The sequence below is a fragment of the Esox lucius genome, chromosome 7, assembly GCF_011004845.1.
Source record: "Esox lucius isolate fEsoLuc1 chromosome 7, fEsoLuc1.pri, whole genome shotgun sequence".
In the NCBI taxonomy this organism is placed as follows: Eukaryota; Metazoa; Chordata; class Actinopteri; order Esociformes; family Esocidae; genus Esox; species Esox lucius.
Window position 1 is genome coordinate 34,193,374 of NC_047575.1, and position 19,713 is coordinate 34,213,086.

General features: G+C 36.9%; 1 protein-coding gene across 5 annotated transcripts in view; it reads left to right on the top strand.

Moving 5' to 3' along the window:
* The first annotated feature begins 1,935 nt into the window (after window positions 1-1,935).
* usp28 (ubiquitin specific peptidase 28) overlaps window positions 1,936-19,713 on the top strand; it is a 30,550-nt gene continuing 12,772 nt past the window's right edge. For 2 of the 5 annotated variants that reach the window (XM_020048686.3, XM_020048687.3), the window contains exons 1-6: window positions 1,936-2,105; window positions 10,610-10,684; window positions 11,804-11,927; window positions 12,045-12,126; window positions 13,326-13,488; window positions 18,637-18,723. In XM_020048686.3, the coding sequence (XP_019904245.2) occupies window positions 2,058-2,105; window positions 10,610-10,684; window positions 11,804-11,927; window positions 12,045-12,126; window positions 13,326-13,488; window positions 18,637-18,723 (579 nt within the window). In that variant the 5' untranslated portion in view covers window positions 1,936-2,057. The remainder of the gene's footprint in view (window positions 2,106-10,609; window positions 10,685-11,803; window positions 11,928-12,044; window positions 12,127-13,325; window positions 13,489-18,636; window positions 18,724-19,713) is intronic. The other 3 variants (XM_010893529.5, XM_010893531.5, XM_010893530.5) reach the window with 2 other exon arrangements.

Below are 19,713 nucleotides of genomic sequence, written 5' to 3' on the forward strand. Positions count from 1 at the left end.
TAATAAAAAATGTCATAAAATTATGAAGTTTTAAGTGTCACTGACCAATTGAAATGAAATGAATTGTAAATCTAGCCCATCATGCATATAACAGAAATGTACTTAAGGAATTGATTTAATTGATGAGAAATTACAGTATATTGTGTAAAATATATATCTGTCATGACCAACAGAATTTGCCATGTTGTGGCGTGTCTCCAAAGGAGGGTTTACAGTCCATCCCTAATAAAAACATATAGTTTGGAAATCTCAGCAATGCATTATTTAGTGTCAGGAGATCCCTGATATTCTTGGTTGCTCCTTCTAACAAAAAAGAGATTGATATTAAATTGTCAGTGTGAATTTGCTTGATTCATATATCTAACAGAACATGGTAAACTGTTTTTAATGTTAGTAATTAATTCATATATTTGGATGTTTAATCCACTGTGCCTCAGCAGACTGCAAAAATGTGAGTGAATCTTACCTGAGATCAATAGGAGCCAGAAGAGGGATATCATACTGAGCAACCAGTTGCAGATCTTAGGTAATTTGTATACATGTAAATCTCCTCTCCAAAAGGTGGTATCTTCAAAAGTTTTTTCTATCTTTTGTTTCTTGTCTTTCTAAAATTATTTCTGGATCATTTAAGAGGTCTATTCTTTACTCGGTTTCAACAGTAAATGAATGTGTGTAGGAAAGTTTGAGTGGCATCAGTATTGATTTTGTATTACCATGGCATGGTAACATGATACTCCTTTGGTATTTTGCGAGAGAGAGAAATACATATGAGGAGGAATTCTGCTAAAGGAAGACATTTTGAATTTAACCCATTGACATTTACATTTTTTTTCCCATAATATATTAAGTTTAATTTCAATGAATAAGAAATGATATTAGTATATAATCAAATAATCAAATGAAAATGAATATCTGATGTAATTATCACAAATTAATCGTTCTCCTCATCAGTAACGAAACAATAACTTATCAAATCAAATTAACATCATGTTTTTATAAATCATTCATAGAGTAAAAAGCTATTTCACATTAACAGAACGATGCTGGGATGCCAAACCTAAATTAATATTAAGTTATAAAACACATCGTTAAAAATTGTGTCATAACACGGTTATGAACCAATCAGCATTCAGGTTTCAAATCACCGGTTTAAGAGACCGTCTACCACGTGTATGACGTTGCATATTATTTTCTGCTTTAAATGTGGGTTTATAAGAGCATTAACGCATCTCTTGGGTGTTGTGATATATTGCTAATATTATTTTCAGCATTTAGTATCCAATGTAATCGACATTCAGGATTCGGACCACCCTGTTTATAATGCGGTTGTGATTCTTCAGTTGCCAATATCCTTAAAGGTCAATCAGATCAGTCACAATGTACCCATGGTACTGTACAAATCGGGTTCATTAAAGATTTTGTTTACCGAAATTGTGAAACAGTTTGTTACATTTTGACAGAGATTTGTAAGAAAGGCGAGGGCAAGATGAGACAATTAAACAAACGTAACGTGATCTGGACAAGAACACACATACAGCCACAGAGCAAAGGACAAGAAAAGCCAGATCTGCATCCCACTCATTTGAGAAAAGCCAGATCTGCATCCCACTCAAGTGTTTTTATTTTATTTTGCAATCATTAGTTTTATGTTGAGTCTCTGCATCATTACCACTGAATTCCCCTTATCTGATTTTAAATCGATAAATGATCTCCTTAAAATCAATAAGTAATCAATAAAAAAAAATAAAAGTTGGCTATGTATTCATCCAAAGCATGGTGGCTTGCCTATACATTTGTGTTTACGTAGCCTATGTCATAGCGTTACGTTTATATAATGGTAGCTTATCAATATTGGTTTTCATTTAGGCCTGCATTAAGTCATTTACCATGACGTAAAATAACCGCGCGCGCACGTTTTTGGGTTGCGCGCGGGCGTATTTGACAGGCGAAGATCTACTCCGCTTCTGTGTGGCAATTTGACAGATGGAGTTGGTTTGACTCTGAAATAAGGCTGAAGGCATTTGGGGAAATACACAAGAAATTCGGGCTTTGCTGTCATGAGAGTTAAACAACAGAGTGAACATGGAGAGCACTCAACGAATTCGGTGAGCACTAGCTAGATAAATAACGGACTGGAATGAAAATTCAACAAGTTACATAACCTTGATTGCCATGAGATTGTTAGCAACTAACACAGCCTACATATTGAGTATGCAGCCACTTGTATCACGACACGACCATATTCCAAGCAGTAAAATACACGTGTGATTCAATATGCTTAAAGTTTGTGAAATTCTGTTTGTTTCTTAACTGTTGTCACAAAGTATTATGTCCTGCAAAGATTAGACTCCTTCAGCATATCAAGACAACCAGAGCAGGTGGCTGAATAGGGTAACATGGGGTAAAACGCCCCCTCCCTAATTCTTAAATAAACGTTCTTTAAAAAAAATCTGCCGTTTCTGCCACTACACTTCTAAAATTACAAATATCTTGTATTTCATTAAAAAAAATTTAGTTATTCTATAAAATTGATTTTGAGGTAAGTTGTTGGGTTATTGATTTAATCAAGTTTAGTTGGATACAAATATTTTTCTACATATAGATTTAGAAACACTTTAAGATAATCCACATCCTATCCATGTTTAAATGTTGTTTGTTTTTCAATAAAGTAGTAATATGTTAAGTTAGTATATTCAAGACAAGATGCCCCTCCAATGGAGACATTTTGCCCCTTTGTGGCTGATCATTTGTTTCAAGACACTGGCTTGCCCATTTCCCCAAGACAAAAATAATGTATTTGTAATACATTTGGACATTATTTTAAAGTGAATAAAATGCTATTTCTAATCATGTATTGTTTAACCATGTTCAATAAAGGAAAATGGTAGGAAGGGATAGGCTGGTTACATGAAGTGTAGCCTGATATTATCTTTCCAAATCTCACAAGCAATCAGTCTAGTTTTGTTTTGTCTGTCTATTATGTTGGCCCCACCAGGGTGTTAAAAATGAAATTAAAAGCCTATAGTTTTTCAAACTAATTAAAGCCATTTGGTTATATGTCTCAAGAATACTGGAATTTAAAATCCTGACTCATTCAAATTATGAGTTTTCTTTAATTGTACATAATGGAGTGTATGGACAAAGTAAAAGGAAAAAGGAATTAATTTGCTGGTGAGGTAAAAAGAAAAGAGGGACACTACTGTGAAACCCTGTGGCATAATCTATTGGAAAGAATTGGTGGGCAATTTACCCAAGGGGAGGGGGCATATTACCCCAACTAGCTAAAATTACACATTTCATTAAATAACAAAAAATCTGTCAACTATAGCTATTTATTTTCCACAGTGTATCAGCAACTATATGTTTTTCTAAGCTTAGATACATACAGTACACATTTTTTTCAAAACATCAGAAGTAGACAAAATAACAGAGCAACCCATAATTTTGTCTATGTCCTATTAACTGCTCCAAACCTCATCAGCTTCAAATCATTAAACAATTCCAATTTGGATTTTTCACACTAATTTGCTCAGTGTATCTATTCATTATTTATATTTTTTCACAGATGAATGCAGGGCAGTGTAAATTACACAGTAGAACATATGTGGTTTAGGCATTTGGGACTGAGTGAATTGGTCCACTAGCCTAGTAATTCCTTCAACATACTGCAATCCTATTTATAGCATGATGATAACAATCTTTTCTCTAATTGATGTCTTCTGGCAGCAGCATGGCCAGCCTTAGCCGTTCCGGGGCCCGGCTGCCAGCATTAAATATTAGTGGTCCCTGAAAAGAAACATTTAAATGTTTAAGTTAATTCTCTGCAATTCTTCACAATTGGCTGTGGGGCAAATTGAATATGTTATGGTTTTAAAGCACGTTAATAAAAATAGTTATTGAGATGCACTGATGAGTCTGTTAACATTTCCTTAAAGTAAGCAGTCAGTAATCAGCTTATCCTGTCCCTTTCTAGTGGCTGAATGGGAGGACCAATTTTGTACATAAAACACAGGATCATTCAACTTTTATTTATCCTCGGTTCTTACCACTATGTTCATCTCAGCTATAATTTGCAGCAGTTTCAGACTAACTTAAATTAAAATTCTATAACACATTTCATGCAAGTATGGTTATTTTGTCATAGGGCTGAGTTTTTTTTTTACAGCTTAAACAAGTTAACAAAATGGAAATAATTTAAATTACATTTTAAATTACTTATATCTGCTCAGCAGTTTTTTGTGTACATCACAGAGATGCACACTGCTTTGTCATTCAAAACTTGGTGGTATGGTGAGTGGAATGATAAAGAGAGGTGCTAGCTATCTGTGTCAGGGCCTAAAATAGAGGCTGACCAAGAGGCTCAGACCCCAGCTCTCCATATAAGTCTGCCTGGTCCTGGCCTGTGTCTGGCAGCCATCACACTGTTCCCCTGACATTTCCACCTGCTGCAATAAGGAGGGGGAGGGGGCTTTATATAGCCTCTCTCCTATCAGCTGGCCCATATTCCTTTAACTGTTTAACCACCACTCAAAGCCTCTGCTATGGCTAGTTAAGATATTGAGATGGCCGCAAAAACTGGGATGTGTTTGTGCATTTATGTCAATCAATGTCAACATTTATGATAACTACATTCAACATACAGGTACACGATGACAGCTTTATATCCTGGGTTGTGTTGGGCCAGGATGTTTTTCATATTATCAATTTCAACTGAAATAGACAACATACTTTTAACATACTTTTAAATATACTTTCTCTAACTCAAACTTTAATGGCATTAATAAAATACTTTATGAACTGAATAACTTTATGAAAGATCTGGTTTAAGTTATCATCAACATAGAAAGACAAAAGAAATAACCTAAAAAAATTATTACAAACAATTGAAGAATCCTGCCAAATGTAATTTTAAATAAGTAAGTCCAAATAAAAACAACATTTTTCCTTGGAAGCTTAATTTGGTGAATTTTTTAAAAATTAAATCTTAATTAAAAAATATTTAAAAGATCTTACTGGAAATTATTAATCAAGATTTCAATAACAAATGTATATTAGATGTAGTATTAGACAACTACTATATACAAGGGGTAAAAAAGCTTTCCCCTCTATGACCAACTGTGAAGTATGTTCATTAAATTGTCAACTAGAACATTAATTGTAAACAAGGGTATGAATGTATGTGGAGGATTGAAGCAAACTATAAACTAGCCCAAAAAAACATCAGTTAAGCTAGGAGAAGATTACTCTAATTCTCAATTGATAGTATTTTTTATGACTTTACAGACTCCTGGATGTTATTGTGGCAAATCAAATTAAATGTTACATTTATATAATGAATACCAGGAGAGATCTCTAAGCCTATTAAATATCAATACCCAACTTTTTTTTTTTGTTTATTTAATTTTACTAAGGGAGGCACATCCTTTGTTCAAAATGGGGATTTTTGATTAACTCTAAACATTGCAGGTAGATTGATTTGTATGCTAAAAAAAGAAAGAAGCTGCACAGTCTCCAATGCAGTCATAGAATATTGAAGAGAACGTATAAGGAAGGTATCATGTTTATGGATGATATTGTAAATAATGAAGATAAATTGCTTCACAAAAGCTATTCAACGAGTAGAATAGTGATGGGAAGTTTGAATCTTTCTACTGACTCGGATCTTGTTGAGTCATTCAGTAGAATGTTCAAAACTTTTGAGTCATTTTGTTCATTTGAGTCAGTAATGCCTACAGACCCCATCCCCAGGGGCCAAAACGAAAGTCTCAGTGTACGATTTCATCTGTGTTTATCATTACAATCAATAATCAACTAGGCTACTACATTAATTATTTTAGACCTACCACGTGTCCAATTATCTGTTAGGTCTTTATACTGTGGGGAGAACAAGTATTTGATACACTGCCGATTTTGCAGGTTTTCCTACTTACAAAGCATTTAGAGGTCTGCAACTGGTATCATAGGTACACTTCAACTGTGAGAGATGGAATCTAAAAATCCAGAAAATCACATTGTATGATTTTTAAATGATGAATTAGCATTTTATTGCATGACATAAGTATTTGATCACCTACCAACCAGTAAGAATTCCGGCTTTCACAGACCTGTTAGGTTTTCTTTAAGAAGCCCTCCTGTTCTCCACTCATTACTTGTATTAACTGCACCTGTCCACACACTCAATCAAACAGACTTCACCCTCTCCACAATGGCCAAGATCAGAGAGCTGTGTAAGGACATCAGGCATAAAGTTGTAGACCTGCACAAGTCTGGGATGGGCTACAGGACAATAGGCAAGCAGTTTGATGAGAAGGCAACAACTGCTGGCGCAATTATTATAAAATTGAAGAAGTTCAAGATGATGGTCAATCTCTCTCGGTCTGGGGCTCCATGCAAGATCTCACCTCGTGGGGCATCAATGATCATTAAGGAAGGTGAGGGATCAGCCCAGAACTACACGGCAGGACCTGGTCAATGACCTGAAGAGAGCTGGGACCACAGTCTCAAAGAAAACCATTAGTAACATGGATTAAAATCCTGCAGTGCACGCAAGGTCCCCCTGCTCAAGCCAGCGCATGTCCAGCCCCATCTGAAGTTTGCCAGTGACCATCTGGATGATCCAGAGGAGGAATGGGAGAAGGTCATGTGGTCTGATGAGACAAAAATAGAGCTTTTTGGTCTAAAGTCCACTCGCCGTGTTTGGAGGAAGAAGAAGGATGAGTGCAACCCCAAGAACACCATCCCAACCGTGAAGCATGGAGGTGGAAACATCATTCTTTGGGGATGCTTTTCTGCAAAGGGGACAGGACGACTGCACCATATTGAAGGGAGGATGGATGGGGCAATGTATCGCTAGATCTTTGCTAACAACCTCCTTCCCTCAGTAAAAGCATTGAAGATGGGTCGTGGCTGGGTCTTCCAGCATGACAATGACCCGAAACACACAGCCAGGGCAACTAAGGAGTGGCTCCATAAGAAGGATCTCAAGGTCCTGGAGTGGCCTAGCCAGTCTCCAGACCTGAACCAATAGAAAATCTTTGGAGGGAGCTGAAAGTCTGTATTGCCCAGCGACAGTCCCGAAACCTGAAGGATCTGGAGAAGGCCCGTATGGAGGAGTGGGCCAAAATCCCTTCTGCAGTATGTGCAAACCTGGTCAAGAACTACAAGAAACGTATGATCTCTGTAATTGCAAACAAAGGTTTCTGTACCAAATATTAAGTTCTGCTTTTCTGATGTATCAAATACTTATGTCATGCAATAAAATGCAAATTAATTACTTAAAAATGTGATTTTCTGGATTTTTGTTTTAGATTCCGTCACTCACAGTTGAAGAGTACCTATGATAAAAATTACAGACTTCTACATGCTTTGTAAGTGGGAAGACCTGCAAAATCGGCAGTGTATCAAATACTTGTTCTCCCCACTGTATATGTCTTTATAATGCTACTGTCTTGGATCTAACGTGAAACTAACAGCATATTCCATGGATGGGTAGAACTCTGCTGCCAGTCGTTCAATTGAACAATAAAACTCAGTCGTTCACAAGTCTCAGTGTAGGATTTCATCTGTATTTACCATTACAATCAAAATACAAAATCAACTACTACATTCATTATTTGTTACAAATGCGTCTTTATAATGCTACTGTCTTGATCTATTTTTCTTTGCGAATGTAAAACTAACAGCTTATTAGTCTGTGTTCAATTATCAGTTATAAACATGTCTTTATGATATTCCTGCCTTGATACATTTTTCTTTGCTAATGTTGCCTACATAGATGTTGATCAGAGAACTGAGCTTGAGGACCGATTAAGCAAGTGATCATGTTGTAGAATTCCGCTGTCAAACGTTCGAATGAACGATACAAGCGAACGAGTCACTGGAAAAAGGGACTTGTGAGTCCCGAGTCACTAAAAAGATTTGTTCAAAACAAACAAATCGCTCAAGAACTGCACATCACTAATGGAGATGTCTGCTCAATACAAACCAATAACCAATTCAATTCAGCTCTGCCACAGAAAATTCAACAGGTTATTAGCCTACTTAAAAGAAAAAAAAATGTTTGCCAGTAAAACATAAATAGCTAAAAACTATACATTTTATAATGTTTCAACTACGTTCAAAGGGTTTTACAATTACAATTATTACAAAAACAATTCTCAGTATTTTTGTGGCATCGATAGTGTTTATTAAGGCAGTTACAAGTTGCACACAGGAAAAATTTTGAGCCGTGGCTGTCAACAAACAGATCAGCAGCTGAGCAGTTGTGGGAGAAACTGTTTTGGACCAGTCATTGGCACTTTAATGTTTGTTCTCAATCTGTGCCACTGTTTTTCAATGGCCTATTGGTTTTATTGATCTCGGGAGGCATTCCTATAAGATAGCCATGTCTATATTGTTTTGGTTGTTTGTGTGATTTCAAACATGTTTTTCTAATGTCTCCAGTCATCAAAAATGACGTAGAAATGTGCTAAATAAAATGTCATAAAGACCAAGATTTACAGGGCTGAGCCCCGACTTTTAGGTTACCTCAAAGACATCCCTGGTTCGTTACAGAAACATTTTTGTTAAAGTTCAGGGCCAAAGGTTATGTAGACACCTATCTTCATCATCCTGGTTAGTCTAAGCAAATCTTGTACTGCATGAATTCATACTCTATTGATTCTCCTGTGATACTAGGTCTGTCTGTGTCTATTACTAAATCTCCTCACACTCATTCCTCCTCGATTCATTTTCCACACTTACTGCTTTGAAAATAAACTTTTCCTTAACCAATCGGTTATATTCCACGAGGGACCTGGTAAAGAAAATATGAAAATGTGCACTCTCACTACTGTAATGTTGCTTTGAATAAGAGGATCTGCTTGAATGTAAAAAATGTATTGGCCTGTTTTGGCAGAATGCTCAAACTTTCATTTAATTTTATTGAGAGTTACTGAATAAACAACATAAGCAAAATAATATTGAGGCTGTTGTCATCACCTGATTAAAAAAATATATTTTTTGACATATTTGTGATGAGCAGTATGGACCTTAACCTTTTTGAGATAAGCAAGTCTGAGTTTTGTCCAACAGCAAGAAATTCTTGCTTGAAGCTGTTTCAAGTATTTCTATTTCAAGATTTATGGTGCACTGTGTAGAATCCTGCCTCTAAAGTTTTCTAGACTTAACTGTAAACTATGACATGACTCCTCTCCTTACCAAACGAGATTGGAATAGTGTTAGCTCTTCCTGGGTGAGTTAGGATTGGGGATAGTAATGTGTATGAAGCGAGTATGAGCAGACTACAAGTAGATGCAAACAGATAGAGGGACCGGCAAGAAAGATTTTATGTGGAATATCCCAGGCACTGAACAATTCTGTAGAAAGAATATTTGAAACATTAACATAAAGCATTTACTACAGATGTCCTGGGCATTTTTGCTTGTATTTATGCTTATAGTACAGTAAACATTTTACATATGGCCCCTTTAACATGCTTGAGCAATAAGTACATCTCTCCCTCTAGCTCACGTCAAACCCAAAGAATCTCTCAATTTTGCGACGAATTTGCATACTATTTACTTCCCGTAATCAGGGAGGAAATTCTTAGTTTTATTGGCAAAAATTCTTGACATTAAGGGGGTCCTCAGATGACTAGTCCCTGTGCGCAGCTCTGCAGTCATAAATGTCAAAAGGATGAGACTGTCTCCATATCACATAAGGCTACACAATCCAACAGGCAGTCTGTGGGACTGTTAATTGATAACGACTCTGAAACTGTTGAAATGCAATTCCTGAGGAGAAATGAACACAAGGGATTTGAGTCCATCATGCCAGCCAAGACAGCACAATGTCTAGTCCCAGTGTCCTGTGGATAAGAGGTAATATCAATGCAAAGTATGAGCTCATCATTTTCTGGTTTGGTTGAATTTAATTGAGCTTGTTGATATTTAATCTATAGTGGGCTATTGAGAACAGCATATCATATTGTTAAACTATCTATGATATAGAAAAATAAAGTAAGTAGTTATTCTGAAATAAAATGCCCTGTTGTAATTTGTTGTCTTTCTGGACACAGAATGCACCTTGGTAGAATATGCAATAATTATTAAAAAAATACTGGTGATTTCAGTGCTTTTTCAGGCATTTCTGGATGACCATAAAAGATGATTACATTTTGGGAATCAATCTTTTAATATATCAATATATCATATATCATTTTTTATAGTTTCACATCATAATGGTACATTTTCCTTAATAAAGTAATTATGAAAAAAAATCATAATTGTTGTTTTTATTGGCATATTTTACTTTAAGACCTTTCATAGACTTTTACCAATGTTGTTCTCCAAAAGTGCCTGTCCATGTCATATCTAAAACACAAATGTAGTTGTTCCATCACTTTAAACTGGATTAACTTAAAATGTTGTAATTTTGAGCATACACTATATGTTTCTACAAATAAAAAATTTTAAACTTTTTTTTTAATCTGTGATACAATTCAACCCAGATTTTGTGTGTGAAGGTTACATCCGTAACTCTGCAATTGCTTATAGGTAACAGGTCAAGAGACTATTTTCACCGTAGATACATGTTAATGGAAACTTTTGTTTGTCGTTTGTCTCCTCAGAGCCAATTGCTGATCAACCAGCTCAGGGAGATCACTAGCATCCAAGACCCACAGATCCTCCTCAGAGCCCTGAATGTGAGTGCCAAACTCACACTGTGGACAGGCACAAATAGGCTTAGGTTCTGCCTGCTTATTTGGTATGGCATTATACTGTATATTGTACTTACATTTGAGAGAGGACGTTGGTGTAAATGTTTCCGCTTTAATCCATGTATTTGACAATGTAACAAAATATAAGTAGAGCTACTTAAATTTAAAAAAGTGAGATTAATTTGCTCAGTTATGAGTATTAAATGTTTTACACATTTTGCATTTGGTTTCATATTCCCTGTTTGCAAGGCCTACATCAAGATTGTGAACTGCAATCTCCATCATGCCTTTCCAGCTTATTTTGGTTTATAATTTGTCTGGTAGTAACTGAATGGTGAATAGTAATTTTCTTGTTAATCTTCACAATCAAAATGGTACTTCTTTTTGTTTCATTATCATTATTACCAGGTCATAGATGAAAATCAAAACACATTTAAAAAAAAACAATTTTAAAGGATTCAAAAAAATTCTCTCACCTCTGCAGATAGATACATTATAATTTAAGCCAACCTTAGTTTAATAAATTTTTGTCTTATGCTGCAGGCCTGCAATAGACCTTAACTATGTGTTGAGCTCTATTATAAAAACCTTTTTCACTGTGTTTGTCAGCATTTTGTGACAGCAATAACACACCTTGATGGTTTGTAATATATTGCTAATATACCATAGTGATGCGCAGTATCCAGGCCCTAGCTTTGGTGTACTGGCCATATAACACCCGGCCAACAATCACTTTGATGGTGCTACAGAGTTCAGTGTCTGGGAGTGGTGTAAATTGTGAAACATATGAAAAGCTTTGTATAAAACTGACATGATTTGGAGGGTGGAAAGAAAGAAGACATTTGCTAAAAAGTACCATCTGAAAGCACCTGGCTACAATGTGGGAAAAAGGTTTGTGGGATGCTGAGACCAAGATAGAGCTTTTTGGTCAAAACTCAAATCAACTACTGCACTTAAATTTCATCATTGAATTTCAACTGTTGATTCATGTTTTTGGGCTGAATGCTCGAACACCAGCAATTCCCACATTTATTTATTTATTGATGTATTATTTTTTTCTTGAAGAGACACATTGTAATGCTGACTCTTACCTCTGTGAAACAGGCAAGCCAGGGAGACATCAGCCATGCTGTTGGACTGCTGACCACACAGCCTGCTGAGAATGGCCAGGGCACTCCAGAGACTCCAGACAAAGAAGGCAACATTGAGGCCTGGGAGGCCCAGACAGGTAGGCCGAAATTTGGGAAAAAGATCAGAACTGAAAATGGAATATGTATGAAAAAGTATTAACCGCTTTGCAAAAGATATGCAAAGGTTTGACTCTCCATAATATTTAAATGTTCAGATGCTTCTCCTAAAGATGACCTTCAGACAGCCATCGAACTCAGCTTGCAAGAATCCCAGGCAGAGGAAAGAGAACTCAACAGGTATCATAGTCCAGTACCTCATAATGTTCCTTTTGCTTTGTTTTATTATATTCAACCTTGTTTAACTAGTTAAGCCTATCTGACTCCAATAACTCTGGAAATGCTTTCATCACGTGTCGGTTGGACTATTGCAACTCACTATATTGCGGTATATCAGATTCTCAAATTTCCCGTCTTCAGTTAGTCCAAAATGCTGCGGCCAGACTTATCCTTAACTGTCGCAAATATGATCATATCTCTCCTATCCTCAGATCTTTACACTGGCTACCAGTTCGGCAGAGAATAGATTTTAAAATCCTCCTCTTTGTCAACAAATCTTTACACAACATAGCTCCGGTTTATCTCTCTGAACTTATTCATCCGTACATTCCGTCCAGAAGTCTCAGATCCCACAACCAGGCGCTGCTGGTAGTCCATCGTGTCAGACTAAAGCGTAGAGGGGAGCGTGCTTTTGCGGTGGCAGGGCCTCATCTGTGGAACACCCTCCCTCTAGAGATCATAACGGCTCCAAACCTCTCTGCTTTTAAGTCTTTGGTTAAAACATACCTGTTCTCTGTAGCATATTGATGATTTTTCTTGGTCTGTTTTTACTATTTTAATTTGTGTCTTTGTTTTAAAGTTAATCTTAGCCTGTCTAGCGGCTGTTTAAATGTGCTATATAAATAAATGAACTTGAACTTGAACTTGAATGGTTTAGGACCCAAATATATTTCTGATATGTTTGAAGAATATAAACCGAGCAGGGCTCTTAGATCCATGAACACATGTCAGCTAGTAGAGCTCAGAGACCAAACTAAACTTGGAGAAGCTGCGTTTAGCACTTATGCTGTACAAAAATGGAATAAACTACCCGAAGATCTTAGACGTGCCCCCCCCAAAAAACAGAAATTTAAATCCAGGTTAAAAACACTTCTCCTCTCACATGCCTATGACTGAGCACTTAAACTTAACCACACTGTTCAGCCTTATAGCTTCCTATGTTTTTATCCCATTTTTTATCTTTGTATGTTTTCATATTGTATTGTTTATTATTATGATGTATTCATTTGTTTTGATGTTTTCATTTGAGTATTTGTTTTTATGTTATTGTACTTTCAGATATTTTTCTTTGTAAAGCACATTGGGTAAAAATCACAACACAGGTTTATCTCAGCTTGACCGCTGGCTGCAGTTGATGAGGTGTTTCTGGTGTGTTCCAGGGCCTTGGAGGCCAGTGTGGAGGACAGTGCTGCACGGGTGAAGAGGAAGCGCTGTGAACCCCAAGGCGAGAGCTCCAGCCCTGCAGATTGGATCCGCCAGGAGGATTGGCCTGTGGGCATCCGCAATGTGGGCAACACCTGCTGGTTCAGTGCCGTCATACAGGTTAGGTGACTGTTGGTTGACACACACAATATAAAGAAACAGGCACAGTTATTAAGAGTCCTGTGGAGCTCTTCAAAGTAACTGCAAGCGTGTCTAAATGGCTAGGAAATATGTCCTCCTATTATTGTTTTTCCTTCCAACAGTAACCAAAGGAGAATTGTAAAATAGTGTACTAACATCTCCAAAGACGGCTCATGGGTTTACTGCACAAGCCATTGAGCCATCTTTGGAGATGTTAGAAAGGACACAATAAAAAATTTGGAACTGACATTAATCACATAAAATCTATATGTTACGTATCACAATCGATGTAGGTTCCCCCCGAAGTTGGGATTTTTGCAGTGAAAAAACATTAATTTTACAAATAGTTAATCATTACAAATAGTTATTTCACAAAGTTCTGTCAAATCGCATTAGATGGAGGAGAGTTGCATAACTAGATGATGTTGAACTTGTGCTGGCTCAACCCTGCTCCCCCACAGTGAGAGAGTTGTGAACATAGAGAGACAGCCCAACAATTACAAGTGATTTGCAAACATTTGTCATTATTTGATTGAATGTGCCTAGAGTCGACAATCGCTTTTCAGGCCATCCTGCATTTCAACACATTGTTTTCTAGAAGCAAAAAAATCTTTGGAGAATCTAGTACTGTCCAATCATGTGTTCTCGTGCTGTATATTATTTTAACCTTCAAGATGTGCTGGAAGTTTCTGCAAAAGCGATTTGAGAATTAACAAGAGAGAACATTGCTCTCATCATACTTACTGAGGTCCATCTCGCCTTTTCATACAAAACACAATGAGTCCAAAAGCTGTCAACAGTAATGAATGTGCCACAACCTGACAAGTGGCTAGGAAGCCCCATTGGTGATGCATGTTGGCTAGCATCACTTAGGGAGTGGAGATGCATTATCGTCACATATTTCCCGATCCCATCATGCTCTAGCGAGTCTTCAGACTTAAAGCTGTACAGGTTGGCACATAGGTCAAAGCTGTGGATCAGTGTGCCCTCAGAAGAATGTGGCAGAGGTGTCAGGGAATATGCTATGGAGCTTATGACTGAGAATTTATGAATGCCTTACAGGGTTTCCTCCTAGTCCGACAAATATTTCAGAGGCCAGTTCATCCTCCTATTTGGCTTTAAAAGACTGTACTGGCCTTGTTGACTTTGGTCTAGATGGGACGTACAGTGGATATAAAAAGTCTACACACCCCTGTTAAAATTCCAGGTTCTTGCGATGTAAATAAATAATTTGAGACATTTTTTCACTTTTAATGTAACCTATAATGTGAACAATTCAATTGAAAAACAAACTGAAATCTTTGAGGGGGAAAAATAAAAAACCCACAATAACCTGGTTGCACAAGTGTGCACACCCTTAAACTAATACTTTGTTGAAGCACCTTTTGATTTTATTACAGCACTCAGTCTTTTTGGGTAGGAGTCTATTAGCATGGCACATCTTGACGTGGCAATATTTGCCCCCTCTTCTTTGCAAAAACGCTCCAAATCTGTCAGATTGCAAGGACATCTCCTGTGCACAGGACTCTTCAGATCACCCCACAGATGTTCAATTGGATTCAGGTCTGGGCTCTTGCTGGGCCATTCCAAAATGTTAATCTTCAGCTGGTGAAGCCATGCCTTTGTGGATTTGGATGTGTGCTTTGGGGCGTTGTCGTGCTGAAAGGTGAACTTCTTCTTCATCTTCAGCTTTCTAACGGACGCCTGAAGGTTTTGTGCCAAAATTGCCTGGTATTTGGAACTGTTCATAATTCCCTGACTAAGGCCCCAGTTTCAGCTGTAGAAAAACAGCCCCAAAGCATAATGCTGCCACCACCATGCTTCACTGTGGGTATGGTGTTCTTTGGGTGATGTGCAGTGTTGTTTTTGAGCCAAACATATCTTTTGGAATTATGGCCAAAAATGTCAACCTTGGTTTCATCAGACCATAACACATTTTCCCACGCACTTTTGGGGGACTTGATGTTTGTTTTTGCAAACTTCAGCCTGGCTTGAATGTTTTTCTTTGTAAGAAAAGGCTTCCGTCTTGCCACCCTACCCCATAGCCCATTCATATGAAGAATACGGGAGATTGTTGTCACATGTTGCACACAGCCAGTACTTGCCAAAAATTCCTGCAGTTCCTTTAATGTTGCTGTAGGCCTCCCTGTCTTGGAAGCCTCCCTGACCAGTTTTCTTCTCATCTTTTCATCAATTTTGGAGGGACGTTCTTCGTAAAGTCTCTATTGTGCCATATTTTCTCCACTTGATGATGACTGTCTTCACTGTGTTCCATGGTATATCTAATGCTTTGGAAATTATTTTGTACCCTTCTCCTGACTGATATCTTTCAACAATGAGATTCCTCTGATGCTTTGGATGCTCTGCGTCCAAAGCATCAGAGGAATGGATTTGCTCTGCAATGCAACTAAGAAAATGTCAGGAACATTCTACTAGAACAGTTTAACTTTATTTCTGATTAATCAGAGTCACTTTAAATGATGGCAGGTGTGTAAGTACTTCTATTTAACATGAGTTTAGATGTGATTGGTTAATTCTGAACACAGCCACATCCCTAGTTATAAGAGGGTGTGCACACTTATGCAACCAAGTTATTGTAAGGTTTTATTTTTTATTTTTCCCCTAGAAGATTTCAGTTTGTTTTTCAATTGAATTGTTCACATTATAGGTCACATTAAAAGTGGGAAAAGTTCTGACAAGATTTATCCTTGTCTCATTCTTTTACATCACAAAAAACTGGCATTTTTACAGGGGTGGGTAGACTTTTTATATCCACTGTAGTTTGTTAGACGTCGCGCACATTTTGAAACACTGTCAAACATACAGGGCCTAGCATTCACAAATCCAGGGTGGTGTTTATGTACATAGTCCATAATCTGCTAACATCTGAGTTGAAGTTACTTCTAATGAGGTTATAGCTTTCTCCCTGATCAAAAAGCCAAACATCTCCTACAGGCATAGATTCTCAATGGTGTGGATGTACACCTCTCCCCTATAATCGAACAGTCTGGGTCAGAAGGAGCAAAGGAGTGTTTCCATGCTATTGGGAGACGGATTGACAGTGGCCTGTGCTCAAAGTGCACTTTAAATTCCTTCCAGTTTATGCAGATTGTGCTACTGTATGGATGAATTTATTTATAGGTTGGTGCGCACAGCAACAGGGAAACGGCATGCATGCAATTTACCAAGTCTGTTTACTACAAATCAAATTGCAAATTGTTGTTACTTTATTTGTGAACTATTGCGACTTCATTTACAAAACTGGTTAGTATTGTCACGTATCGTCCATGCAAAAATGTAATTCAAAGTCCACCCATCAGCAATAGTATTTGGTCTGTTCTCTAAGTACAACGCAATGTGACATAAATATAATTTAAAATCACAAAAATAAAGAGAAATTTGGGACAAATTTTCTTAAAAATTTGATGGAAAGGATAAAAGTTATTGTCAAACTTTAATTGTTCTTGTTGGGGACTTTTGTTAATGCTCTACCAGTTACTGCTGTGACTGTTTCTCTGTTTCTCGCTATCCTTTTCTCTTTCTCTCATCTTGCATTATAGACTTCTCATGTTTGGATTTTGTCGTCTGTATAGATTACTATTGTAGACTAAAGCATATTGTAATATGTGTAATCCTTTGAACTCTGGTCTGTAATACAATGTGGTGATTATGTGGTGGCCATATTTGGAATCCTTCTCTGTTTTCTGAAACCTTTCCAAACTTTGTTTCCAAAAAAACTTTTGTGTCCAATTTGCTGAACAATGTGGAGTTCTGTCAAGAAACATTACTTTATGTCTCCCAGTACTTTCTTAATTGAATTTTCAGGATATTTATTTTTATCCTGTTGCGACACAGTTCTATTTACATTTATATGTTTGTATTTTGGAGATGCCTTTATCAGAAACATCTTACAGAACAAAGGGCTAAGTGCCTTGCTCAAGGGTTCAGCATTGGTATTCAATCTTGCAACCTTTTGTTTATTGGCCTAATGCTCTTACCACTAAGCTATCTGCCACCCCAAAAATCTATGAAATTTAATCCAAAGGAAAAAAATGAAAATCTATCAACCAATCTAAGAATATTGTGCTAATTGAGTTATGGGTAATACCAGGAGGATGGTGAAGATCAAGTGTAAGGGTGGGGTATTTACTTTCCAAATGCAAAAGCTTGTTGGTGCTTTAATTCTATTAAGAGTCCATTCCAAACTGAATTTGGACAGGCCTATCAGGTGGCTTCATTGAAATTCAAGCCTTCATTGATATTGATAGGCTGCAAGGGTAATTAAATAGTGCAGTGTTGTGATGATAAAGCAAGCAATGAACTCTGCAGCCTGGACTGAAATTAGTTTATATCGGTAGATTAGGCCGAATGGGAACACTCATTTGTCATCATTTTGTTCAGATATGCGCCACATCTAAAACCTACTAAAAACCGAGCGCCGAAACAAGAACTAAAACCCAAAGGAAATATTGTCAGGGGATACGTATGCATGCTGTCATTTTAAGTGACTAAGAAATGATGTATATTTTTCAATTCCAAATCTAAATCCAACCTTTTCTTTAGCAAGACTGATGACATTTTGTGTTGAAAGTGTTTGTGCTTTTATTGTAAGCTTACTCTTTTCATCACAGTTTGCCAATAGAAATTAGTTATCTGATTGAGACTCATTGAATTTATTTTGTGGCTGTGTACTCATATTTCTGTGGTATCTGGTGAGGTATTATTTACAGTAAGTTATATATGCTGTAATTTGGTTTCTGGGAATTGAGAATTGAAAAGTCACATAGGCGTAATTTTATTTAAAAAACTCATGTATAGTGTTGTGGCATAAATGTTCTGTGTAAAATACTATATTATTTTGTATTGTATATGTTACACAGAGCTTAGACTTAAGCGATACTACACATTATGACTGGAAGTGCCAGTTCACTAAGTAATAAAAAGAGAAAAACCATCTGAATGATTTTTCAGGTTATGACCCAGTATGACTCCTTTGTCACCCGGTACAGTTTTACCTCAGTGAGTTACGTGTTAAACCATTCATGAATGTCCCAAACATGACAAGACAGACAGAACGATGACCAAAAAGGTGACTCAAAAGTGACCCACTCATGTCTCTCATTTCAGTCCCTGTTTCACCTGCCCGTGTTCCGCAGATTGGTACTCAACTACTGCCTGTCTGAGCGAATCCTGGAGAAGTGTAAGAGCCCCTCGGTGAGTGTCTGGAGTGTTAGGGGGGAACTAGACTGCAGGGCTACATAGCGTGCGTGAAGTGGATAACACTTGCTTGGAAACATATGTGCCAGTGTATAGTTCACTAATTCATAACATATAAGCAGAATTACTGTTTTACCTATCATTTCCCACATTTTTTTAGGCAAATTATTTTGGCAGCTGTGTACTGAAACTTTCACAATACAGGGGATCTACATTGTAGCGGAGTACTGCTATAGGAGTTAGAGAGTTACAGCCAATAAGCTGCAGGCTATTTCCATTTGAGTGATAGCTAATAAGATGCACACACAGCATGGAGAAAAATAGATTGAGAGAGGGATGGATGGAGTGAACACTGAACCTATCTGCAGCATGTCATTGTATGCAGTTTTATAGAACCAGTTTTGGATAAGATCTATACTTTCAGAACTACTGGCTAAAACGCTAATTAACACAAAGTTTTTGTACTAAAAAGCTAGTAGGGACCTAGACACAAATGACCAGTACCATCATTTAATACATTTTGGCATAGGTTTTTATCTACACTCCAACTAACATTTATGTAGTTACATTTCCTTTCTAGAGATTTCATTACCTCATCATTCAGCTTTAAAACCATCCTTATTAACAATAGTCTTTAATTAAACATCTGCTTTAATACCGCTTCCAGTACCAAAACAACAAGGTTTAAGTGCAAAGCCTAAAATCATACAACCATCTAATCTACCAAATTCCTTTGTATTAAAACGTGCAATAATTACACCTGTGACAGAAGCATTTATATACATTGTTTATACTCTTTATAAATTGTATGTATATTGATGTTTATAATCATTTTAAATTGCTCATGACATTGTGTAACTGCTCATGACATGTGTAACTGAAAGGAAATGGACTGAACAACCCAATATTTCTGTACAAATATATTTTCTAAAATAGTCCAAAAGTGTTCCCCAGGTTTTTCAGGCAGCTCTGTGAGCTGTAAGAAGC